Consider the following 26,794-nt stretch of genomic DNA (forward strand, 5'->3'; position numbering starts at 1 on the left):
TAGGCCAGGAGAGGAGACCTAGAAATGTATGAGACTAAGCTTCTACTTTTAAGCTATTTACAATCAGGCTGTGTAATTAACACATTAAAAAAGAAGAGGAGGAAAGGTTAAAATAGCAAGACTAAGGAGTTCCTCAGAGATGTTGCAGGAGGCAGGATGGTGGTCAGACAGTGGAGGGCACAGGAGGGAGAAATCTCTGCTTTGCAGAAATGGAAGAGGAGGAAATGCACAGACTCTTCTGCCTGTGACGTTCTGGGAGCACTAGGTGTTTCGTCATTAATTAGTACATATTTTCAGGTGCCTACCATATGAAAAACATGCTGATTCCCTTGTAGCATATTCCCTTATAAAGCTGTGTGGTAACGTTTATCTGGGAAGTGGCACCTGTAGATCATGTAGCAGTTGTAACACTGTCTCCCAACTGAATTTTTAAGGAATCACAAGAATCTTGGGTTTAAAACAAACCTCAACAGTTATCTAATCAGCACCTGTGCCGCTGTGCCCCCTGCCCTGCCCAGCAGTTCAGTCTGGAACTCCAGTGTTCCTATGTGGTCACAGCACGGACGTGGGGGACTCAGGTGTCACCAAGGGCAGCCTTGGAAGCCGCCCTGGGGCCATCTCTCTACCACCATCCATTGATTGCTGTCCTTGTGTTCCCCGGCTGCTGAGCAGCCTGGCCTGACCCCGAGTGAGTAATGGACACGCGACAAGTACAGCTCGATACTGAGGGCGCGAGGGCCAGGGTTCTGAGGGACAGCAGAGACACGGGCAGGAGGCACACGCAGAGCCCAGGGGACGGCTCTCGGCAGTGGGGTTTTCTCCTCCAGAGTCTCGTGTTGCTAATTCCTGTTCTATAAATCTGAATCCACATAATTCTTTCTCCAAATTGAAAGAATAATTCTTTAAACTCTGAGGTCAATTTCTATATATTTAAAATGGAAGAGGCAGAAAAGTAAAAATAAAGAAATAAATTTTCTTTGACCTACAGATTGTTGGTTTTGTTATTCTTTCTCCCAGTTGCCCTTGGTTTTGTAGGACTTTGAGATTATTCAGATAACCTGAAGGAATAGAACATTGCCAACGTCTCTATTTACCTCTTCTCTTCCTAGGGGGAAGCAGTTGGCGTGTTTTCTCTGCAGATTAGTTTTGTCATTTCTGGAGGCTTGTCAGACATAATCTGATTTAAACTATGACGAGAAATGACAGAAGCCATTTCAGTTTCTGAAGCAATATTTGCACCATCCAGAGGCTTACATTTGCTTTTTAAAAAAATCTGTCTTCTCTTATTTGGAATCTTGACCATTCTTCTAGCTTTAGATTTCCTAGCCTTCCGTGTCGTTCTATGTCATTCTCTGCTTTTAACCTCCTAATTCTCACTGTGGTACTAACAGCATTGACATCATAGAATCTTAGCTTGTAAATCACATTTATTTCTAAAATGTTTACCTTTTTAATTGCTGTTGTCATTATCACTTCATCCCTGACACAGAGAAATACTACACTTTCTGCTCAAGACAAGCCAGCCAGTGGCTTGCATAGGGCCTCATAGCATCTCAAGGTTAAGAGTGTTGTTTCAATTATTATGTCTCACGGGGAGACATTTCAGGGTTTCAGGGGCAAAGGATGGAAGGAAGCCTGCTTTCCTCCTCTGAGTTCAAAATAGTTGACAGGAAGAATTTTCAAAAAATAAGCATGTGTGGCATTTTCTGGTATTAAATATTAACACATGATGTCTTTTCTGACACAACTAATTCTCAATAGCAACTGAGTGCTCAACAATTCAATTCTAACACTGTCTGCCTAGAGTTAGCACTGGGGCCACCCACGTTTCAGACACCAGCTGCAAATGGGGTGCCCAGTCTGCCCACACTTACTCAGCTGCCCACAAATTCGGGGGTTCCCGTGCTCCCCCACCCCCACCCCAGGTCTAATAATTTTCTAGGATGGTTCATAGAACTCAGGAAAACACTTCACTTATGTTTACTGGTTTATTGTAAAAGATACAACTCAGGAACAGCCAAATTGAAGAGTTGCACAGGGCAAAATATGCGGGTGTAAGAGGGGCAGGGAGTGCCCATGTCCCCTCCCCAGAGCGCTGCCCTCCCAGCACCTTCCTGTGTTCACCAAGAGTTTGTATAACCCCATCCCCTGCCTCCCTCGCCCCTCTGAGATAGGAGTAGCGTGGGCTGAAAGTGCCTATTTCTAATCCCTGGCTTGGTCTTTCTGGTGACCAGTCCTTGTCCCCACCCTGAAGCTACCTAGGGGACACAGCCCTAAGTCACCTCATTAGCACAAGGGGCTGTTTGTGAGTAACAGAAGACACTGATATCACTCAGGGAAGTCCAAGGGTTTTAGGAGCTCAGTGCCAGGAAAACCAAATATATTTCTTACTGTACCATACGGTATTTTTTTAAAAGCAAAGCTTTCCCTTTTCCTCCCTCCCATCCCCCTCCCCTCCCCTCCTTCCCCAATCCCTGTCCCTCAGTATCCCCTGCCTTGTGCATCCACACACTCCTAACGAGTGTCCTCTAATGGGGCCCGGTGTCAGAGTCAGGGGAGAATTGGGATTCCTGTGGTGCATTTTAGATCAATGGCCCCTTCCTCCCTTGGGTGTCCCCTGACAACCCCACACACTCTTCTCTTGAAGATTTTCTTTTCTTTTTTATTTCAGCATATTACAGGGGTACAAATATTTAGGTTACATATATTGCCCTTGCCCCACCCGAGTCAGCACTTCAAGCGTGTCCATGCCCCAGATGGTGCACATCAAAGATTTAATGAGAAAGAATCCTGCAGGAATATGAAGAGGAGGAAAAGCACAAACTCCTCTAAATGTGCGGATCTGGGAGCGCTGGCATTTCCAGGTTCATTGATGCTGCTTTTCAGGTCCCAGCCTAGGGGAAGCATGTCCTGCTGGGTGCTGTCTGCAAAGATCGTGCCCCCTGACCTGCCCCTAAGGGACCCAGGAAGGGAGTGCTTTGAGAGGACAGACAGCCTCTTTCTACATGTTTCTTGTTTATGGGCCTATTGCACATCCATTCTTAGGAACCCTTCATGGGAACCTGTGGGTGGGGAACTGGCACGCCCCAGGGCTCGTGAGCTCTGGCCAGGCTCCAGGGCTTGCAGCGTGAGGTCCCTGCTGCAGCTCCCAACACTATGTTGGTGCCCCTCTTTTCTGCTTTTGGCTGCAGCTGGGTTATTACTGTTAGGATTTTGAAAAATGAGGGAATTCTTTTTTTTTAAAGCCATCATTTATCACTTGCCTGTCAAGGCCACATGACTTTTACGTGCTACTGTACACGTTATTTGACTTCATCCTATGAGGTAGGGTACACACCAGGAAACTGCAGCTCAGAGAGGGTGATTAACCTGCCTAAACTCACACAGCAAGTCTCTGCCAGAGCCTTGATGCAAACAAAGGTTTTTCTGAATCCCAAACTCCATCTACCCCCTATCCCACTTTCTTCTCTGAGGGCCAGCTGGCTTTGGAGTAAGGCCAGCTCTAGTAGAGCCCAAACATCTTTTTGTTTGAAGTCAAGTAATGCAATTAAGTCCTGACCCAATGATGAACTAAAAAGATCTAGTTCTCTGAGCCTCAGTCTCCTCTTGTACATAGGAATAGTGACTGCACTGAACGTGGGCATACAAGGCACACTGAGCAAGCTGCGTGCCCCGCCGGCAGGGAACGAGACATGTAGCTGGGTTAGTGGAGTGCTGGGCAGGCCGCATGCAGCTCTGGTGGTGTGTTAGAAGAGATCTGGGTTTGACTGTCAAGCACTCCCATTCCCTGCCTCCCTTCCCTCTCCGGACAACACTTCAGGAGATGGGGGAGAAGGGCATGTCCACCATGCCCACCTTCCAGGGCAGCTCATGGAACCTTGTGGCCCTGCTCAGCATGATAATAATGGTGAATGTGACTGGTTCTGAGATAATCAGTGACCAACTGAGAGAAGCGTCCCAGAGTGAGATGCAAGATCTTGGCAAAGAAAGCAAAGGTGTTTGGTATGGAAGGGCTTTGAGCCCAGGACAAGGGAAAGAAACGAGGGGAGTGCAGGGCTGATGGTGCCAAGACAGAGCAGGTTTCAGCAAGCATGGCTTGGCTGGTACCCAGGAGTTCCTGGAAAACCACTTGGATGAGACCCACCCTTCCTCTGTGCTCCCCTCCGGTGCCCTCCCCCAGCCACCTCCATCTCACTGGTGACCTCAGCAGGGCAGATCTCAATTCTAAATGCCCCAGATGATACTTTTGCACAGTTTCTATAACGCATACTCATTCCTGAAGGTCCTTGGCTGTAACATAAGGTTACTCACCTGGATAGCCCCTCTCCTCTGACTTCAGATAGTTCCAGAGCTGGGACTACCTTTCTGGATGCTGCCTGCCCTCCCCAGAGAATGGTCGGATCTCTGGGACATACTCTTGTTGCCAGTGTCATAGCTCTAGGCCCACAGCCCTTCATCTGTAATTCTTGAATTGCAACAGCTCTGAAAATTAATTTTTTTACCTTACTTGATTTTGTTTTTGTAACTTTGTGTCAAACTCATTTGTTCTAAAATCAAATTGAAATTGACATGAAATTGAGGCATTTATTTATCTCACTTAGTATATATATGCATATTTTCCTGCAGAAATAATGAAATATTTGATTATGTGGTACCACCTTGGTCCTAGCTGGGGTTGTTGCATCACATACCTTTCTAAATCTTGGAAAGTCTGAGCTCCAGAGCATGGGTGGTCCCAAAGGGGCTGGATGCAGGATGGGGACCTGACACTGGTATACTTGTAGGGGGTCCTAAGTCCAAAGCCATCAACTCTGGGGTGCTGTTGGAGTGGTGCTGGTTGTAGGGCAACTCCAGGTAGGGTCCCACCCGAGTCGTCTCTGCAGAGTTTGTGGGGCCCAGGAAGGGATGTTGAGCATCTGGTTCTGGGAGGGAGGACCCCAGGCCTGGCCATGATTTTGTGTGAATACCTCCTGAGTCCTCAGCTGTGTCCTTATGTCCTGATTCAGTGCTTCACACCAAGGCTCAGTGTTTGCATTGTCTGGTTGTGGTGTCAGAAGCATTATCTCTGTAAGAAAATGAGAATTCAATTCTGAAAACATCCCTTAGAAGTTTCTGAGAGGTTTCCATGTAGATGCACAGTATTGTTTCATGGAAATAAATATTCTGCATTTCTACAGCCTGGTTATTATTCCAATCGAAATAAGTGAATTTATTTTTTCAAAGTGTTCTCACAGTGGAAACTTTGAAAGCAAAACCGTTATTCATTTGGCCAGAAGTAACCCATCTACTGCAAGAGAAGAAGGCTCAGGGGCATGCAGAGGGTTGGAATTAACTTTACTGCTACCATCTGAATGTGTTCACGGTGACAGCAGGACCTTAAATTTGATTTTTATGCTCTTCATGGTCATTTTGGAAGGGATTATTTAATTCCCAGTTTCCTTATATTTTATAGCTAGCAATTCAGTTACGTAAATAAATGTCTGGAACTCTTTCTGGCTTTGCACTTACCTAGTAATCTCTTACAAGAAATATTAGTAGTCAAGGAAGCAAAGTGCTGCTAATATTGTCTGTGTGTGTCAGTCTTGGACAGATCACTATTTGCAATGGAATATGTCAGAATATCCGGGCGTGACGACTGTTCGTTTCCCAGATGGCCAGATTTGGAAACCAGACATTCTTCTCTATAACAGGTAAGCACATTGGACAAAAGAAAAAATGATTTTATGCTTGTATACATGTAGCATATTTTAATATTTTGCAGAAATGCTAGATATGTTATCTATAATTGGGGACCACTGCTCCCCACATGACTTTTTAAGTGGACACGTCTTTGAGAATAGGTTCTGTCCCCCTCTACCAGTGTCCTCTGGTTTGGCATGCACACAGGCATGCTGCCTAAGATGGCCATATCCATAGGATGGTATGCTGTTGATGCCTAGGTGCCTAGCATTGTTTCTGTGCATACTGGCACAAGAAGCATTCTTGCACAAGGCGGTACGTTTGCTCCCTGAATGGCAGCAGTTGTGATCAACAGCAGAAGGTGCTGGCCCATGAGATGTATAGCTGAAGTCCACAGCTTGGACCCACATCCTCATTTGATACATTCCCCATTGTACGTTGGAGAGTTCTGCAGCAAAGGTGGCTGAGTGCATGAGGACTGTCATCTGTAGCTGCATGCAGAAGCTTGCACTGCAGGATGTACACCTGTGTTCTGATAGCCCTTTTCCCAAGGTCAGGAAATGGATTCATTGGTAAACCAAGGCAGCCTGACTTGTAGACAAGATACCCCAAAGGCAGGTATCTAGGCAGCATAAATTTCTAGAAGCAGTAAAATTCTTTGTTAAACCACGTAATCATGTAAGAGAACCCAGAACATTTCTTCCTAATAGGGTCTCAAATCTGAGAAGAAGCATAATAAGAAAGAAAGTTATTTCCTGATGAGGACTGCTGCCTCTGGTCCTAGCTGGAGGGAGAAGGAAGCCCAGGCTTTCCTGATGCAGGGAATGGTGAGACCATCCAACACTTGAACTCCAGATGAGCTGACATGTTTATCCTACGTGGCTACTTCCACAAGGCTGGGTGATTCTATATCTTAGGCCAACTTTTAATACTTTGTCTTTGCCACTGGTGGTCACATTTCACTTGAATTATTGGGCCTGTCTCTAGGAGAATATCCTCTTCTGATTTGCTGCCACTTTTCTGCTTCTTAAATTCATTGAGCTTTGAAAATGTTTAAAATAGGAGTAAGTGGTCCCCTGTTGAGTGGGTGAAGCACCTGTATCTCCAGGCCAGGACTTTGGGTCCTGTTTTCTAGGGGACTGTATTAGTTTGCTAGGGCTGCTGTAATGAAGTACCAACTGGGTGCCTTAAACAGCAGAAATTTATTCTGTCACACGTCTGGAGGCCAGAAGTCTTAGATCAAGGTGTTGGCAGGGCCGATTCCTTCTGACCCTCTCTCCTTGGCTGGTGCATGGCTGCCTTCACATGAACTTCCCTCTGTGCTTGTCTGTGCCCTAATCTTCCTAGGACGCCAGTCAGATTGGCTGATGGCTCTCCTAATGACCTCATTTTACTTTAATCACCCTTTTAAAGGCCCTCTCTCCAAATAGAGTTACATTTCAAGGTACTGGGTGTTAGGACTTCAATGTATGAGTCTGAGGAGGACACAGTTCAGTCCATAACAGTGGCATTGCAGTTGGCTGCTCAGGGGCAAAGGGTTAGGATTGGAGAAGTCTGGGTGTGTAAACCTTAGCCATGGTATTTCCAGTCTCTGTAATCTTTCAGTCTCAGATGTCTCCTTTGCAAAATGGAGCAAATGCCAACTGCACAGAGTCTGGAAGGATAACTCTGCAGATGTACGTGGCATGCTCAGTCTGGCACTTGGCAAAGGAGACACATCCAGTGATGGCGGTTGTGTATTTACAGGCAGGGTGATGAGGGTTTCTGCTTAGAGTAAGATGGCAAGTTAACCATTTAGAAGGAAAAACTCATGTTTCTCATAGTTCCCAATTTAGTTTTTTTAATCTAAAATCAAGAATAAATTTTATAATATGGTGGAATCTTGCTAACAAGACTATAAGAGAGAGTTTATATGGCTTACATGCAGGATTTTTATCTCCAAAACATAAAAAAATTGATGATTCCAGTGCTCTGGCTCATGAAGAGTTACCGGGTTGTAACTGAATTTCAAGGAGCAAAAATAGAGCAGTCTCTGCCTGACAAATGTCACCAGGGACCAGGCCCTCAGGACTACTGCCACCCCCACCCCCATGCCTGACCCAGCTGATGGCCCAGAACCTACTTCCTCATCCCACTCCTCGGTGTGCCTGTAAACCGCGTCCACCGCACTCCATTGTGGGGCTGTAGAGGCGGCCTGGTTTTCTGCTTTAGTTGGTCTGAGAAACTGTAGGATGTAGGACTTCCTTTCTGAAGTAATTGCTAAACATGGAGCTTGCATGTCCACATGAACACAATGTGGAATAAACAGGTTATAGAGAATATTAAGCCAATAATAGATATGATGTTACTTACTATTGCTGTAGAACAAACTACCCCAAACTTAGTGGCTTAAAGAAAGCAACTGATATTAATCCTCACAATGCTGTGGGCTGACGGGGCCCACGCAGCTGATTGTGTAGTTCACATGACATTGTCAGACAACAGTGGGCTGGGGCTCACCGCCTGGCATGCTGAGGGGCGCACTCCACCACTCCACGGCGGGGCTGGAGCTCAGCCACTCAGCTTCGGCTGTGGACTCTGCAACCTCAGTTTTCCTCCTCGCACATTTTCTACAAAGTCTCCAGCTTGGGCCTGGGAGTGCTCTGAGAGGAGGGAAGTAGGGGCTGCCAAGTCTCTTAAGGACTGAGTGTGGGGGTCCCAGAACTTCCCTTCACCACATTCAGGTGGTCACAGTGGGAAGGGGCCCCACCTGTAGTCAAGGGAGGGGAAATCAGCCCCACCTCACTTGGGCACACAGGAAGGGAGGTGAGCCAAGGTGCGCTCTGGGGTGACTAAGGGTCACAGGGGAAGGAAGGACAGTGGTGAAACTGTGCTGGTCAGATGAAAGATGGGGGTGCACAGAAATACCAGAATGGGCATGCATCACAAAGGCACACTCAGCTAAGTGCACTCTGCAAGGGGTAGTGAGGGAGGATGAGTAGGCAAGAAGACGGAGTTTTCAAACACATGTGATCTTCTCATCCCCTACCTCTGTCCGCTGTTCCCCTTTGCTGTCTGGACTCAATGTAGGGCCCCCAGGTATGTTCAGAGCTGTCCACTGTCCCTGCTGCTCTCCAGCCCTTCCTATGGAGATTGTATAAACGAGCACCTTTCTGGGAGAGGAATGACCCCCTCCTGTCACCCTTGTGACCTTGGCTCCATTCAACCCCCAGTCTTCCAGGGAAACCTCCCTGATGCCCCACCAGGTCTAGAATACCTTTCTCAGTCACACAGAAAGGGGTTCCAGTCTTCTGTAGCACTTGGGGTTTTCTGCCTCTTGGGGCACCTAGCAAAGCACTTAGTACATAGCTGTGAAAAGGTGAGGTGGAGAGAAGAAGGGAAGATGCGGAGATTATTAGGAGAGGTTGCAAAGAGGCTGGGTCAGTATGGTACAGGCTGCTAAGAACAGCCAGAGAAGAAAGAAGAGAAAGGAAAGAAATCATATGGACAACCTAGAAAACATTAAACTGTGACTGAGTCCAAAAATTGACGCAGGAAGTAGCAAAAATAGGCTTGACTTTAGCAAAATCCAAACTTACTGATGTCTGTTATTGGGGATTTTGAGAGATGTTCAGCTTAATACTTTCTGCCAGCTTCCAGGCACTCAAAATAACACGTTCTGCTCAGTAGACTCATCTGCTGGTTCATTAATGTGTGAATGGGGTAGAGGGGCTCCTCCTAAAGGAGGAGGCTCAATGCCATCATTTTGCATGAGCGACAGTTTTTGAAGGAGCATTGATTCAGCTCAGGTGAAGCCTCAGAAACGTGTCTGTCTTATTTCTTGCTCTATTCCAGTTTGGTATTGGAGTCACTAATGGTTTTTGAGATATAGTGCATTTTCTATGCTTTGAAGGGTTTGGGTCACTGCAAAACAGCCACCTTGGCATCATTTCTGCCTTATTTCCTTGATGGATGCGGAACCAGTCGTAGCACTGCCAGCCAGCTGGCTGGGTCGCTCTGAGGAGAGGATGGGTGCTGATATTATAAAAGCGTCTCTTCCTGGTGCTGATTCCAGTCATTTTTTCATTGCTTTGTTCTGCTTTACTTTAAGCCTGCAGCTCAAGGATTTTTCTGAACACAATCTTGCCCAAAGTGAGTAGCAATTATGGATGGCTTGTCACGATTTTCCTCTTTGGATGGAATTAAAGGCCTTGCTGGGATCAGCAGTCGACTTGCAGAAGGAAAGTCTGAATCCCAGCAACTTCTCAGATGTTCCTGCACCATGCAGAGGCAGGCGATGCCTGGCCTCTCCGGGCTTCTCTGTTTTTGAGTTCCTCGGTGAGAAAATTCTGTGGCAATAATGGAAATTTTTTCTTTGATGAAGATATTTAAAGATGTTTTTGTTGGCTCTGAATGTTTGGAACAGCATGAGGCATCAGCCATTTCTTTCCGTAGACCTTGCAGAGCTACATTTGCACATCTGCAGGCTTGTGTCTTTCTTTTACACAGGACTTGACACTGTGGCTGGTGGCGGAGCCTGGGGGTGGGTGATGAATGCAGGAAACACTTGGGTGCAGTGTGACCCAGCCTAGAAGGGCTCACAATTATGCTAATCAATGAGTCTCCAGTGAAATGGAATTTGTTCCCTTGCCAAGTGTCTTTGGTTCCCCTAGAAGTCAGCCTAGGACAAGGATTTCAGAGGGAAGCCAATATAGTGTGCATTAAAAAGCAAAGCAGTTCTGTGGGCACCCAGAGGCCACCCCTACTGGGGCCGTCTGGGAGACTGTGTAAAGGACACTTCGGTGCTGTTCTCAGGAAACTGGCAGGGCCTTGGGCATGGGGAGGATGATTGTTGGTGTGGTCTGCTCTAGCACAGAGGAGCTGAACATTCAAGTTCCAGTTGTTTTCACTTGGCGTGATTGTAGGTCCAATCTTGGCTTCTGATGGGGAGCATAGCAATGTGAGTGGAAGTGACAGTGTCCTAGGACTCGAGGTGGGGTGAGGGTGTTCTTGGCCAGAACAGAGGAGGCAGGCAGGTAGCGCAGGCTGCTGGACTAAAGAGCCCGGGCCTGCGTCTGGCCCCTGCTCTGCGTGGGCTGCAGCAAGTTTATTATGATATCATGCTGGTCCACACGTGGAATGGAATCTTAGGGAGTGACTCTCTGTGATTCAGTGTTGTCATGGTTAATGGCTCCTGAAATTGTGGTATCCTGGGGCCTAAGGTTGGCCTGCTGGTGCCCAAAGGCCCATAATGCAGTCATGGCTGGGCTAGGGGCAGCAGGGGGTAGGGAGGGGGATCGCTGAAAGGTTGTCAGTAGTGGCTGTGGTTTGAATATTTGTCTCCTCCAAAACTCATGTTGAAACTTAATCCCAATGTGTCAGTGTTGAGAGGAGGGGACTTTAAGAGGTGACTGGGTCATGAGGGCTCTGCTCTCATGAATGCCTTAATCCATCCATGGATTAACAAATTAATGAGTTAAAGGATCAGTAGGTTATCACGAGAGTGGGACTGGTGACTTTGTAATATTCTTAGAATATTACAAAGAAGAGAGACCTGAGTTAACATGCTCAGCCCCCTCACCATGATATGTCCTGCACCTTCTTGGGGCTCTGCAGAGAGTCCCCACCAGCAAGGCCTCCACCAGATGCAGAACTTGGACCTTAGACTTCTCAGCCTCCATAACTGTAGAAAATAAATTCCTTTTCTTTATAAATTGCCCAGTTTCAGGTATTCTACTATAAGCAACAGAAAACAAACTAAGATGGTAGAGTTCCAGGTGAGCAAAGGTAGCTTTGCTGCTGCGGACCTTAGAGAAAGAGGTTTGAGGATGTGCATTACAGCATCTGTATTATCAAATATTCACACTTGATCTGGAGGGAGGTTGTTTCTAAACCATGTGTGGTGGGAAGAGGGGAGCAGCAGCCTGTTTTCAGGAAGTGAGTGGAACCAGCCAACCTCTGTTTGCATCTCTAAAACCATCCTCCGAATTGTTCATCTCACCCACCCCTGTCTTATCCCAGCTGCTGATGCTGTTTGTTTTTAATTTGTTTATTTACTCAACCAATGTTTAGTGAAGGCCCCCGTTATATAATCACACACTGTTCTAGGGATGGAGGATACAGCAGTGCTGCAACCAGACCCAGACCCTGCCCCCTGAGGAAGGAGAGGTGGAGGAGAGGAGGGGAGGGCATGGGCCAGAGCACAGGTGCTTCCAGAAGGTGAAGCAGTCGGGGATAGTGGAGCTGCGGCCAGAGGTCAGGGTGAGACTACAGAATGGCTAGATGGCCACAAAGGAGCAAGTCATCTGACATCAGGGAGGCAAGTATCCCTGACAGAAAGAACAGCCAGTGCAGAGGGCTTGTCAGGAATGCTTGTGAACAACTTTGAATTGCAAGAGAGGAAGAAGCAAAAGACAACTAGGTGTCCTGTGGAATGTACAGTATAGTGATGCGCCTTCCTGGTCGTCTGATGCTCGAGTGGACTCTTTCTGTTGTGGTCTTCAAACTATTTTTCAGCTCTAACTTCTAGAAAGCTGATAGCAAAGCAGAGGATTCCAGTTCATGGAAAGCAAATGGGTTTTGCCCGGGGCCCTGATTCCTCTGCTGGCAGCTTCAGATCGTTGGTCCTGGTCACTGTGTGTTTGTCTGCTTTGTGGATGGCTGCAGAATTGGTTTGAACACTTTCCTGGCTCCCTTATTAATTAATGAATAAATACAGTCTTTGATGCATGCTCATTTTATGTGTGCAAGGGTCATGACTTTATCTTTTTAAAAATATATCTTTTCTCGATCATCCTGAGCCAGGAACCTGTCATCCCGATCTATCCTAGGAATGGCCAGGGCCCATGTGGCTGCAGAGAATTGGTGGGAGGGGGAGGCTCTGGTCAGACAGAGGGTCAGGGCCAGGATTGGGGGGTGTGGACCAATTCCTGGAGGTTTCAGCTTTGCCTGTGAATGGGATGGCAGAGGCTCTGATCCTTTTGGTAGAGTTTTTGTTTTGTTTCTTTTTTGTTTTGAGTAATTGTGAAAGTACTTAATCATATTCTCCTTCTGACTTGCTAGCAGTTGATTCCTATCAGGAGATTTTGTCCAGATATTATTCTCTGTTCTTCTCTGCTGGTGCATGTCTCCTGGTACGTGGCAGGGGGCATATTTTGCTTCTGTTATTTCCTGAAGCTTCTCAGTCAAATGGAGGGAGGGCAAGTGTGTGTGTGTCATCCGTTAGCTGCCAGGAGCCCAACTACTTGCCTCAGACTAACGTGGAGCCCAGTTATCTGCACCAGAGTGCACTGTCTGTCCCTAGCTGGTCCTTAGCATTGCTTGCCTCATTCCGTGCTTTCTGCAAAGGGTCTGATGGTTCCATGCGCTGGGCTGAGGTCACTTGCCTGCAGCTCTTGGTACTTCAGCACATTGGAGCCAAGTCCCCTTTGCTGGGCTCTCGCCCAAGCCCAGGACTGGTAGCCATGATACTGAGCATTATTCCTTCTCAAAGTTGATGTGAGCGTCCACATTCCTCAGGGCAGAAAACTTGTGCTCAGAGAGGTTCAGCCACTTGTCTGAGGTCACGCAGAGGGGTCTGCCTGACTCCATCCAACCTTTGACTCATTACTTAACTGCCTCTGGCCATGTCTGGAAAGAGCTCATGCTCTTGTGTTATGTTTTTCTACAAGTAAAAAGAGGAATAACTCTTTTCTCCCTCCGTCTGAACTGGTTCCACTTTCAGACTTCTCTGGGCTCTCTGCCTGCCTTAGGCTTTTCTTTCACTTTTGAAAAAAAAGTGAGTTTGTGTCTTTCGACACTGTTGTGGGGTTTTCATACAGCCGCTTCTTGACTGGTTTCCCTCAGCATCTGATGTCTACCTTTTCTCTGACCAAATCCCTTGCCAGCCCGTGCGGGCGAGCACAGAGCACTCCCACAGCGCAGCATGGAATGCCAAAATCCAACCGCTGTGCAAGATTTTGAGCAGAATTTCAAACAGAGGACCAGGTGCTGTGGTGAGCAGAGTTTTCTGGGGACAGCTCTGTGTTGGACGTGGCAGGGCGAGACTGTCTTCTTGCAGGCGGCGCCGGGCCAGTCCACGGAGCAGCTCTCCACCCCCGGCACCCCGAGGGCCCTGAAACCGATTGTGCCCAAGAGCACGGCTTGTGGAGATGAGCTTATTGATCTTTGTGACACCGAACGCAGAGCCAACAAGATTTTAAGGGTCTGCGTAATAAATATGTGAGACAGGAATCCGATGGGAAGTCAGTCATCATCATGAGCTGCCTGAGGGAAGGGGGGGACAAGTAGCCAGGTGAGGGCCAAGGTCAGCCACCCTCTACCTCTTCCCTGAGCCTGCTGTGGGTGTCCCCTGCGCATTTCCACTGCCCACCGGGGTTGTGCTCATCAGCTCTCGGCAGGGAGGAGCCCACAGGAAGTCCTCTGTCACTCGTCCTTCCCCACACCATAGGACCTCAGCTGTGCAGGGTGGGGGCCCAAGCTGAATGTGCCCAGTGGCGCGTGTCAAAACCTGCAGACACTGAGGCTTTACTTATGGGCCACGGCCACGGGGATGGTCGGCTGATGCTGTCAGTTCAGCTTTGGGGTATTTTCTGAGCACCTACTCTGTGTAAGATACTGCACTTCTAAGAGGACAGGCATTCCCTGTCCTTGAGGCATGTATAATCAGTAACAAACCACTTTACCCTGAGTAGTCTCATCTGATTTGATTTTGTGTCCTTCAGCAATGTAATCTGGAATTCCTCTCCCCATTTCACAATTGAGGAAATAGTTTCTGAGATTAAAAGGTTTTTTTTACAGCAGTTCCCGACCTTGACTCCAAAACCCTTATGCTTTTCCCAAAACTTGACAGCTTCTGCATGAGGGGGAGTCAAGCGCCCAGAGTACATCTTGAAGAGAAGAATATGACAGGTGTCAGGGATGCAACGACTGAGAAAGATATGGAAGCAAGAGAGCCTCATCCAGTGGGAGGGCATGGGCAGCTGTTCACGGTGGCTGGGTATGCATCTTAATTTGTCTGGGACAGTCCTGGTCTGTGGTCCCCTCACCTTAGGGCAAGCAGGCTACATCAAGAAAACAGGTAGACTAAGGCATGAGGGCCAGCAAAATGGAGCACTTCATAGGAAGACATGTGAGTCAGGCCATGACACAGGGCTCTTCAAGGGGATGGTGGGAGATAGATCATCTTGGAAGGGACCAAATGTGGCAGGACCCTGAAAGCATATGCTTGTAATTTAAGGGAGAGGTTACACAATAGGACTAATAGGGTTGGGGATGAACCAAAGTCTAAGGAATGCAGATCAGCCCAGCAGATCTCCTCTGGGAATCTGCCCCTGACTCCTGGCCACAGCTACTTACTCTGGGCTGCAGTGTACCTGGAGGATTTTTTGTTTGTAAACAGCACACGATACAGCAAATGTGAATTCAACACTCTCTCGGTGGTCCTCCCCACTTCCCCACTGACCAGTGAGCTCCCTGAGAGTGACCATGTTCTATCCTTCAATGTTAGTGTGGCAAATAGCACACGGAAAGCAGAAATTGCAGTGAGTGAATGAGCTAGTTGGGGCTGTTACCCTCTTCCTGTAGGGAGTGGCTGGAGGACAGAACTCATGCTCTCTGGATGTATAGGTCAATCTTAATAGAACCAATAGATAAAAAATAAGTGTATTCTGGTTGTTTGGGGCAGGGGTGTAGGGGATGGGTCATAGCCCGAGAAAGTCATCTAGACATTGTCACTGTCCTTTCTCCTTCGCTGCCTATACAAATCTGCCATGAAGGATTACCCATTAGAAATTACCCCAGTTACCTTTTCACATTATTTTTGGTCTTTTATTAAAATAAATTCTGCATTCTTAGGTAACTGCATCTTTGTGGATCCTTTTATGGCTTTGGGGTTCTAGATCAGAAGATTACAAATTCATTCTATTATAGTTTCTTCTAATAATTTTTGGTAAACTAAATAGTTTCGTTTTCATTTTGTGGGTTTTTTTCTTCTGAAATTTTTGTGTATGCTGGGAGATAAAGATCTGACTTTATTTTTCTTTAAGCTATAGACAATAATTCTAGCATCATTTATTGAGCAATACATCTTTCCCCCACTGAATTGATGTGGGATGGTTATAGTCGTCTATGCATGTGCCAGTGCCATACTGAGTGCCAAGCAAAGTGAACAAAAAGATGTTAGGTCCGGAGCCAAGAGGGAGACACACAAAGCCTCATGTGTAGCAAAATGCTGTTTATTTTGAGCATCTGGGTGCAGTTGGGTGGAGGCCAAAAAGAGCATCCACGCCAAGGGATGGGAGAGCCTAGGGTTTTATAGAGGGTTTTTTCTGGGGGGAGTGAGTAACTGAGCCAGAACAGCTGCTGCAATAAATTCTTTTCAAATAACCAGGAAGGATAAGCCTTGTCCTTATTAGGAAGGATAAGGAAAGTAAGTTCTCCTCTTGCATTCCATTCCTTTTTCTCCCAAGGGTCTGGCAAAGGCTATGTGCCTAATACAACCCTAGGAAGGGGAGAATGGTGGGTTTTATAGAAGGTTTGGCTAGAAGTTTGGGGAGAGTGAATTATTTAAGCCTAACAAAAGAGACCCACATCTCGAATATCATGCTAAAATTTGAAAGCACTCATGATAAAGGGAAAACCCTTATAAGTTCTCAAAGTAAAAAAAATATGGTAACAAGAAACATATTTGCTAATAGAAGATTACTTTCAAATATTGGAGGAAAATTATTTTTAAAATAAAATCTTTTACTAAACTGAACTATCCTGGCAAAAATTAAAGCAATCTCAATATATAAAGACTCAAGTTGAAAAAATTACTCAAGGATGTAATACAGCAAAATAAGATGAAACCAAAAAAAGAGAAAAACATGGAATACAGTCAGCAGTTGTTAGCAAAGATATCACTACAAGTCATAGTTTTCATTAAGTTTAAATATTTGATGATATTTTTAAATATAAATAATGACTTAGAGATTTTTGTTGGTAGGTGATTAAAAAGTAGAAGAAGTAACAATGAAAGTTTGTTGTGGGGCTTCTTTGGTTCACATATGACAGAAATGACCTTGGTCAAATGTGCAAAATGAAAAAAGAACAAGTAATATATGTGTTAAATATTTGAGTAGCCGCCAGAGTAACAGAAACAGTATTATAATTTCCAAACCAGTAGACAGAAAATGCAAACAAAAAAATGCAATCAATACACCAAATGTCAAAATAGAAAAAGTAAGAAACAATTTAAGAAACAACTCATGGACCCCCAGAGTTGGTGTGAAGATTATTTTAAACTAAAGACATTTGAGATTCATCATATGCAGAATGAAGCCTTTTCAGAGGTTTCTTTACCTCACTAAAGGCAAAAACTTCTAGGAGTGAGGCTGCCATAATTCCCCTTTCCAGGGGAGTTGTACTGGCGAGTAAGAAGATGGAAAAGGCCACTTGCACCTGCATACAGAAACATAATCACAGACTTTATTATCTCTCATTTGTTCGCCTAGAAGCCCATTTATTCTTCTCATAGAAGCCTTTTCTCCCTGCTCACTCCCTTATTAAGTAGATAAACCCCCATCTTTAGCTGTATGAACAGTCACATTTTTCTGTGTGTTTCCATGTGCATACATGAATAAAACTTGGTTTTCTCTTGCTAATCTGTCATTTGTCAATTTAATTCATAGGCCCCCAAGAAAAAAACATAAAAGGGTAGAGGAAAAGCATGTCCTCCGCAACATAAGAAAGTATGGCAGAAAGGTAACTAATAGCAGACATAAGTTAAAACAATCACTACTCACAAAAATTGAGTTGGGTTTAAACCCTATGACAATTACAAAACCAAAATAGACTCCTAGAGTGAGTTAAAAAATAAAAATCTAATTATATTTTAGATATGTAGCTATGTAGATTTTAGTCAAAATAGTCCAGAAGGTTGAAAATAAAGGGATTGAAAAAATATGTCTGCAAAATGTCATAAAAAGGAACCAGACTTATCATTGTTCTTATTTTTTTATTTTAATAGATTTAGGGGGTGCAAGTGCAATTTTGTTACACGGATATATTATATAGGGGTAAAGTCTGAGCTTTTAGTGTTCCCATCACCTCAATAGTGTAAATTGTACACATGAGATAATTTTTTATCCCTCACCGCCTCCCAGCTTCCCACCTTTGGGGAGTGTCCGTTATTCCACTCCATATGAGCATACATACCCATAGCTTAGCTCCCACTTATAAGTAAGAACATGCAGTATGATTTTTGGTTCTTGAGTTACTTCACTTAGGATAATGGCCTCCAGTTCCATCCAAGTTGCTGCAAAAGATGTTATTTCATTCTTTTTTATGGCTGAATAATATTCCATGATGTATGTATATTTTATATATATATGTATTTTTTTTTCCTTTCTCCACTCAATTGTTGATGGACACTTTGGTTGATTCTTTGCTGTTATGAATTGGCTGTGATAAACGTATGAGTGCAGTTACCTTTTTGATATAATGATTTCTTTTCCTTTGGGTAGATACCCAGTAGTGGGATTGCTGGATTGAATGGTAGATCTACTTTACAAAAGCATTGATTTATTTGAAAAATACAGACAAAAGACAAAGTACATGAAAAGGAAAAAAGATATATTTTATACCGATTAAAGGAAAATATATTGAGAATACAAATGGTTATGAACAATTATGTAGCTATAAAACATATACAATCAATACTGATGAAATACAAAGGAGAATTTCACAAAAACCAGAATCACAGAAAAGATAACTATGATTAAATAGAAGGAAACAAAATGGTTGATTTAAACTGACCCAAAGATACATAGATTTTTTTTACCCAACAAATAATCCACAAAAGTATTAACATTCATAAAAAATAGAAGAAAATTCATAATTAGATAAATATTACAAGAAAAATAGGGCAAACATAAAGCTGACTGTTGAAAAGTTAGATGAATCTGCATCAAAGTCAGAGATAAGGAAAAGATGAGAAATGTTATGGACTGAATCTTTGTGTGCCCCACAAAATTCGTATGTTGAAATCCTAACCTCATGGTGATAGTATTAGAAGGTGGGGCCTTTGGAAATGGGATTAGTGCCCTTATAAGAAGAGGCACAAGAGCGCACTTCCTCTTTCTGCTCTCTTGGCCACGTGAAGACACAGTGAGAAGATGTGCATCTGCAAACCAGGATGATTGCCCTACCCAGACACCAAACCTGCTGGCATTTTGATCTTGGACTTCCAGCCTCTAGAACTGTGGGAGATGAATGTCTTTGTTTAAGCCCCTTAGTCTACGGCATTCTGTTATAGCAGCCCAAACTGACTGACACAACAACTATCCCTACTCTTGACTGCCTGGTGGAGGCCCTAGCCTGAGCCCTCTGTGATCGAGTTAAAAATAAAAGATCTAAATATTACAAGAGACTTCTAGTTGATTATTTACCTAAAAACAGACTCATCTGATAAACTCAGAAGATGAGATAATAGCTGAGCTAGACATCCGTGAAGAACAGTGAAGTGAAATGGTAAGAAAGGTTCTCATTTACACTTGTGATGATAACCATAAAAGACCAAGGAATAAACCCAGTACAAATGCACCAGGTCATTGCAAGGAAAACACCAAAGTACATGAAAGAGAGTGAAAGAGCTCAGAAGTGGCACATGTTTTCTTCCCTGCCCTCCTCCTGCAGCTGGGCTGGCCTGTGTGTTGGAAGCCAGGTGCTGCGGCAGAGTTGCTGCCCTAGGTTCCAGGATATGGTCTCTAGAACTGTTCTCCAGGGCCTTCTAGGAGACATTCAGCAAGCCTTGTCTGGAGTCCTCCTGCGCTGGGTTGGAGGTCAAGAGAGGACAATTGGGAAGAGCTTTGAAAACTCTCCAGGCTGCTCATGGGTTTCTTAGGTGGTCGTTCAAGGGTCATGTGGGGGCTCTAGATCCTACTACCTACCTTGCTCTTCTGCTTCAACTTTATGACATCTGCTCTGCCTAAGAAGCTCTGGAGTACTTATTAACAATGGAGACTCAGCTCTACCTCCACCAGCATCTGATACAGCAGGCATCGAGAAGAGCTCAGTAATAGACAGAAGTGGTCCCCCTGGATTGCTTGTGAAAGACTCTGCCCTGCTGGGTATGAGTACCAGCTTGCATTCCTTTAATTAGTGGAAACTAGGAGGAATTTGGTGGCTGAAAGTCATGAATTTCAGCTCATACACTTAATTCAATTACATTCCTGTCTCCCTCCTGCTGTCCAGAGAAAACCAACTGAATGATGAATGATACTCTCACCATCAGTGGCTTATAGCAAAAGAATTATCTGGAACTTGATTTTAACCATCTGAATGCTTCTCCCTGGCACTCCCCTAGTTCGTGCTTCTCATATTTCCCAGGGATGCATTAATGCTGGATAACTTTATGTATCATTACAGGATTTCTTATGCATTTTATATTTGATAGGCAAAATGTGTTATGTCTATAACATAATTCCTTTGATTCTTCATGAGCCAGTCTCAGTATGAGTTCCATTTTATAGACTTCCAGATGGTGCCTCTAAGGGATGTTACTATGAGCCACTTAAATGTTTTGTACTACCTGTATATTCACGGCTTCTTAAAGACCTGTGGTAGGTAGCATGTAGGTTTGAAGTTTGCAGTTCTTTTTGACCTTCCAGTCTACATTGACACAATCATTTAGCCTTGGCTTTGTTGACTTTACCTCATTTATTGTGAAAACTAACTGTAGATGGGAGGGGAAGGCAAAAAAAGAAGCCTTCATATTTCAAAAGACCAGGGTTGATGCCATGGCACAGACACATTGCCTGATTCCTGCCCTTCCTTCCCTAAACTGCTGAATTTCATTCCATGTATCTTCCTTCCATCCGTCCACTTAATACATTTTATGTGGTTATAATGATTGCAGTTTTCAGTCACCATAAACATTTTCCACGGGTTTTTGTTAATCATCATGCTAATGATAACATAGTATTTCATTGAGAAGATATTTTCTAATTCACTGTTGTTGAATACTTAGTAAGTCTCTAACTTTTTAAACTTTTATTTTGAAATAGTTATAGGTCACAAGAAATTGAAAAAGTATGCAGGGAAGTACACCTTCCTATCCCCCCTAATATTCCCTAATGGCAACATCTTAACTCCAATACAGGATCAAAATGGAGAAACTGACATTGGTATCATCCACAAAAGATTTTACCAGTGTTACATTCATGTATTTGTGTGTGTGTATACAATTCTAAGTGGTTTCATCACATGTATTGATTCGTGTAAGCACCACCACAATTAAGATAAAGACCGGTTCCATCACTGCAAAGGTGTTTTGTACTACCCGTTTATAACCATGTCTCCTTATCCCTAAGCCCTGGAAAACACTAATCCATCTCTGTAATGGTGGCAAGTCAAGAATATTATATAAATGGACTAATACAGCTTGAACCTTTTGAGATTGGCTGAGTAGTTGTCCATGGTGTGAACGTGCCACAGTTTTTTTTTTAACCTTTCATCCATTAAGAGACATTTGGGATATTTACAGATTTTGGCTATTACAAATATAGCTTCTGTGAACATCTATATATATTTTTATAAACATCAATTTCCATTTGTCTTGTATAAATTACGTAAGCATGCAATTGTTGTGTTGTATAATAAGATGTTAGTTTTATAAGAAACTGCCATACCCTTTTCCAGAGTGGCTGCTCCATTTAAATTTTCACCAGAAGTGTAAGAGTGCTTAAGTTACTCTGTATCTTCACCAGGATTTGGTGTTATCACTATTTTCTATTTCAGGCATTCTGATAGGTATGTAGTGATAGCCTATTGTGTGTATAATTTGCATTCATTAATGGCTAATAATGTTGAACAGCTTTCCATCTGTTTATCTGTCATCTGTATATCCTCTTTAGTGAAATATCTGTTTATATCTTTTTGCCCATTTTCTAATTAGATTGTGTGGGGTTTTGCTTGTTTTAGTTTTTCCTATTGAGATCTGAGAGTTATTTATTGAGTTATTTATGTGAGTGGTTTTTTTTGTTTGTTTTTAATTTTTATGTATTTTTGAATAGGTAACATACTCACATATACAAAATCAAAAGGCACAAAAGAGTGTATCATGAAAAGTATGTATCTCTTCTTTCTTGCCCCTCAGTGATCCTGTTTTCTTCCCCAGAGGCAACCACTATTATCAGTTGCTTAAATTATGTGAGTGTTTTGTCAGATATGTGTTCCAAAGATATTTTTTTGTCTTTCTGTAGCTTGTCTCTTCATCCTCTTAATAGAGCCTTTCATAGCGTAAAAATGTTCTCTTAGAAAAAAATTTTAATGAAATTCAGTTGATCAGATTTTACTTAGGTGAATTGTGTTTTTAATGTCAAGTCTAAGAACTCTTAGCCTAGACCTAATTTCTGAAGATGTTCTCATACGTTTTCTTCTAAAAGTTTTGTAGTTTTAAGTTTTACATTTAAGTCTGTGATTCATTTTAAGTTAATTAATGTCAATTATTGTATAATATCTGAGATTTAGGTTGGGATTTATCTTTTTTTGTCTATGGATTTCCAATTGTTTCAGCTCCTTTTTTGGAAAAGGTTGTATTTCTCCTCTGAATTGCTTCACACCTTTGCAAAAATCAGTTGGACATATTTGTGTGGGTTTACTCTTGGGTTCTCTATTCTGTTCTATGAAACTATATGTCTCTCCCTCTATCAGTACTATACTCTTTTGATTGCTTTTGCTGTATAATAAGGCTTAACATCAAGCAAATTGCTTCTTCCTACTTTATTTTCCTTTTTCAATATTGTTTTAGTTATTTTATTTCCTTTGTCTGTTTATATAAATTTTAGAATGACTTTGTGTATACATATCTAAAAAAAACCTCAATGGGATTTTGGTAGGAATTTTGTTAAACCTACAAATAATTTGGGGGCCAATTTTTATCTCTGCTATGTTGAGTTTTCCAATCTATGATCATGGTATGTCTTCCTTATTTAAATCTTCTATGATTTCTTTCATCCGTATTTTGTAGTTTTCAGCATATAAGATCTATCCATGTTTGGTTAGATTTATATTTAAGTGTTTTCTTTTTGACCAATTGTAAATGGTATTGTATTTTCAGTTTCTGCATATTTCTTGCTGGTATAGAGATAGATGGTTAATTATTTTAATATTGATCTTGTATCTATGGCCTTGCTGAACTCACTAGTTCTAGGCACTTATAATTTAATTTTATTTTATTTTTGAGGTTCCTTGGGATTTTCTACATAGACTGTCAAGCCACCTGCAAATAGGGACAGTTTTATTTCTTTCTAATCCCTATTGCTTTTATTTCCTTTACCTTCCTGTCTAGCACTCCCAGTATTATGTTGTATTAGAGTGTTGAAACTGAATATCTTTATCTTGTTCCTGATCTTATGGGGGAAAGCATCCAGTCTTTCACCATTAAGTATGATGCCAGCTGTAGGGTTTTTGTAGAATTTCTTTTATTGAGATGAGGAAGTTCCCCTCTATTCCAGTTTTCTGAGAGTTTTTTATTTGGATGAGTGATGAATATCATCATTTGCTTTTTCTTCATCAATTAATATAATCATGTGTTTTTTCTTCTTTGGCCTCTGAATATGGTCAATTAAGTTGATCAATTTTGAATTATTGAACTACCTTTGCACTCATGGAGCAAGCTCTACTTGGTCATGTGTATAATTCCTTATATATGCTGCTGAATTGTATTTGCTAATTTTTTGTTAAGGGTTTTTATGTATATTTATGAGAGAATGTAATCTGTCATTTTTGTTTTTGCATTTTTTTCTTTTCATATTGTCTTTGTCTGGTTTTGGTATCAGATTAATAATGGCCTCTTAAAATGAGTTGATAAGTGTTCCATCCTCTTCTGTTTTCTGGGAGAGAGTTATAGAATTTGTATTAATTCTTCTTTAAAGGTTTGATAGAATTCTCCAGTGAAACTATCAGGATCTGGAGATATCTTTATTAGGAAGTTCTAATATTGTGAATTCAATTTGTTTAATTGTTTTAGGGCTCTTCGGCTTACCTGTACTGTCTTGGTTGAGTTTTGCTACTTTGTGCTTTTTGAAAAATTGGTGCGTTTCATTTAAGTTGTTAAGTTTATGTGTTAACTTGTGTGTAAAGAATTGTTTATAGCATTCCTTATCATGCTTTTGATGTCTAAAGTGTCTGTAGTCATACACTGGATTCATTCCTGATAGTGGTCTGTTAATTTTATTGATGTTTTCAAAGACGCAGATTTTGTTTCATTGATTTTTTTTCTATTGTTTTTTGTCTCCTCGGTATCATTGATTTTTGCTTTTATCTTTATTTGTTCTTTCCTTCTGCTTCTTATGGGGCTTCTTTTATTTAGTTTCTTGAAGAATGAACATAGATACAGACTTGAAACTTCTCTTTCCTAATGTAAGCACTGAGTACTATAAATTTATTCTTGGCACTTTACTAGCATCTCACACATATTGATACATTGTATTTTTATTTTTATTCAGGTCAGTGTATTTTTTTAGTTTCCTCGAGACTTCCTCTCTGACTCAGGGATTATCTAGAAATTTGGGGTTTAGTTTCCAAGTGTTTGGAGATTGTCCTGTCGTCTTCCTGCTATTCGCGTCTAGTTTGATTCCACCACGGGCAGATACCACACTCTGTATTTCACTTCTTTGAAATTTACTGAGGGTTGTCTTATGGCTCAGGATATATGGTCTATCTGGTTATATGTTCCATGTGTACCTGAAAAGAATGTATTTTTACTGTTGTCAGTGGATGGTTTTCTTAATGCCCACTAAGTCCTGTTATTCAAGGTGTGTTAAGTTTTTCTATATCCTTGCTACCTTTCTGTCTAGTTGTCTTATCACCAATTATTGAGGGAGGAGTGTTGAAGTCTTCTATGTGGGTTTGTCTCTTTCCTTTTTTTTTTAATGTCCATCAATTTTTCGTTCACATATTTTGAAGCTTTCTTGTTGGGGAAAGCATTTATTGATTTCTCTGTCTTCTTGGTGGATTGAGCCTTTATCATTATGTAAATTTACATCTGTCTCTTACAATTTTCTTTTCTCTAAGGTCTGCTTTATCTGATAATTATATAGTTACTTTTGCTTTCTTTTGAATAATGTTTGCAGGGTATACACACACACAAACACACACGCGTACACTTCTTTGTTTTCTGTTTCTTGCCTTTCTGTGGGCTACTTGAAACTTTTTTGCTCTGAGTGTTACATTTTACGTATATAACTTATTATAGTCTAGTAATATCAACATCTTACTGGTTCAAGTTAAATATAGAAATTTTATCTTCCTTCTGTTATTTTCTCTCTGCTTCAAGAACTTCCTTTAGCCATACTTCTGGATAATTCTGCTAGTGACTAGTTCTCTTAGTTTTCCTTCATCTGAAAAGGTCTTGATATTTCTTGATTATTCCTGAAAGATAGTTTAAGTGGAGATAGAATTCTGAGTTGATAAGTATTTTCTTTTAGCACTTGAAAAATATTGTGCCACTTCCTTCTGGTCTGCAAGGTTTTTGGTGAAAACTCTACTGTCATTTGAATTTTTGTTGTTGTTTTTGTTCAGTTTAGTTCCTCCCTCCCCCGTGGGTCATTTCTCTCTTACTGCTTTCAAGATTTTCATTTTGGGTTCAGTTTTCAGACGTTTGATTATGATGATTCTTGGTATGAATCTCTTTGGGTTTATCTGGTTTGGTGTCAGTCAGCTTCTTGAGTCTGTAGATTTATATCTTTCACTAAATTTGGGAAACGTTTAGCAATTATTTTTTCAAGTATTTTTTATTCTCATCATTTTTCTCTTCTTTATCTGAGACTCTCATGACATAAATATCAGATCTTTTGTTATGATTCCACATGCCCCAGATGCTCTGTTAAATTTTTTTCTCTGTTTTACCTCTTTTGTTCAGATTGAATAATTTCTATTCTATTTTCTAGTCACTGATTTTTACTTTGCTTTCTCCACTCTACTATCGAGACCAGTCTGCATGGTTCTAATCCCAGTTATTATATTTTTCAGTTCTAAACTATGCAATGGTTTTTCTTGATAGATTCTATTTCTTTGCTGAGACTTTCTTCTTTTTAATCTGTTTTAAACATGTTCCTAATTGCTTATTAAAGCATTATTATGACGGTGGTTTTAAAATCCATGTCAATGGGCGGGACATGGACAATGTATATGACCTAAACTTATGTACCCCCATGATGAGCTGAAATAAAAAATAAAATAAAATAAAATCCATGTCAGAGAATTCCAACTTCTCTGTCATCTCAGTTTTGGCATCTGATGTTTTTATTTTCTCAATAAAGTTGAGATTTTGCTCAATTTTGGTATGACAGGTGATTTTTTAATACGTTCTAAACATTTTGGATTTTTTGAGACTCCAAGCCTTATTTTAATCTTCTTTTTTTGCCAGGCCTCCTCTGACATTAAGCTGGTGGAGCAAGGAGATGCCACCTCATAAGGTCAGGTGGAGGTATTGGTCCAGGCACCCCACTCAGTTGATTCCTGGGAGGGAAACGGGTACTTTGTCACTGCTGGGTAGGGGTGGGCATCCAGGCTCCCCAGACATCCTCCACTGATACTGCAAGTGGCAGCTTAATACTGAAGCCCTAAGTCCCCACTTGGCCTTCTCTGACATCACCTCATGCAGGTGTGGGGAGGGGTGTTTCCTTTTTGCCTGGTGAGGTTAGAAGCTAGAATCCTCACTGAGCCTTTGTTGATGAGGTGGTTGTTAAGAGTCTGAGTTTTCCTTTGGTGCTGTGCTGGGATGCGGCTGTTGGCTGACCGTGTCCTGTCTGTCAGGCTGCCTCATTCCTGATCCTTTGGCTAGAGAGAGCAGCCTTTCCTCAGGATGTCTTTTGTCTGCACCTGTTGGTATTTTTGGGGTGCAGCCTTCTCCAGAATCCAGTTTGAAATATACAACATTAAATGGAAAACCTAGGGACCTCAGCACTATGTCGTTGCTCATGTCATGAGGGTGTGATCCCTTCTGCACTTTTTCTCTGCACCGTTTACAATCTTATGCTTATTTATGTATTGTGCTCAGAGTTCTGAGTTGCACTTAGCAAGAGTAAAAATGGTTAGTCAGCTCAGGCTGACATAGTAAAAGACTATAGACTGGGTGCCTTTAAATATC

The 26,794-nt window shown here is 42.4% G+C and overlaps 1 protein-coding gene across 1 annotated transcript in view; it reads left to right on the forward strand.

Annotated features, from left to right (window-relative positions):
* CHRNA7 (cholinergic receptor nicotinic alpha 7 subunit) overlaps positions 1-26,794 on the forward strand; it is a 108,907-nt gene that overhangs the window by 50,387 nt on the left and 31,726 nt on the right. The window contains exon 4 of the mRNA XM_045561853.1: positions 5,581-5,690. Coding sequence (XP_045417809.1) covers positions 5,581-5,690 — 110 coding nt within the window. The remainder of the gene's footprint in view (positions 1-5,580; positions 5,691-26,794) is intronic.

The sequence above is a fragment of the Lemur catta genome, chromosome 9, assembly GCF_020740605.2.
Source record: "Lemur catta isolate mLemCat1 chromosome 9, mLemCat1.pri, whole genome shotgun sequence".
NCBI classification, from domain to species: Eukaryota; Metazoa; Chordata; class Mammalia; order Primates; family Lemuridae; genus Lemur; species Lemur catta.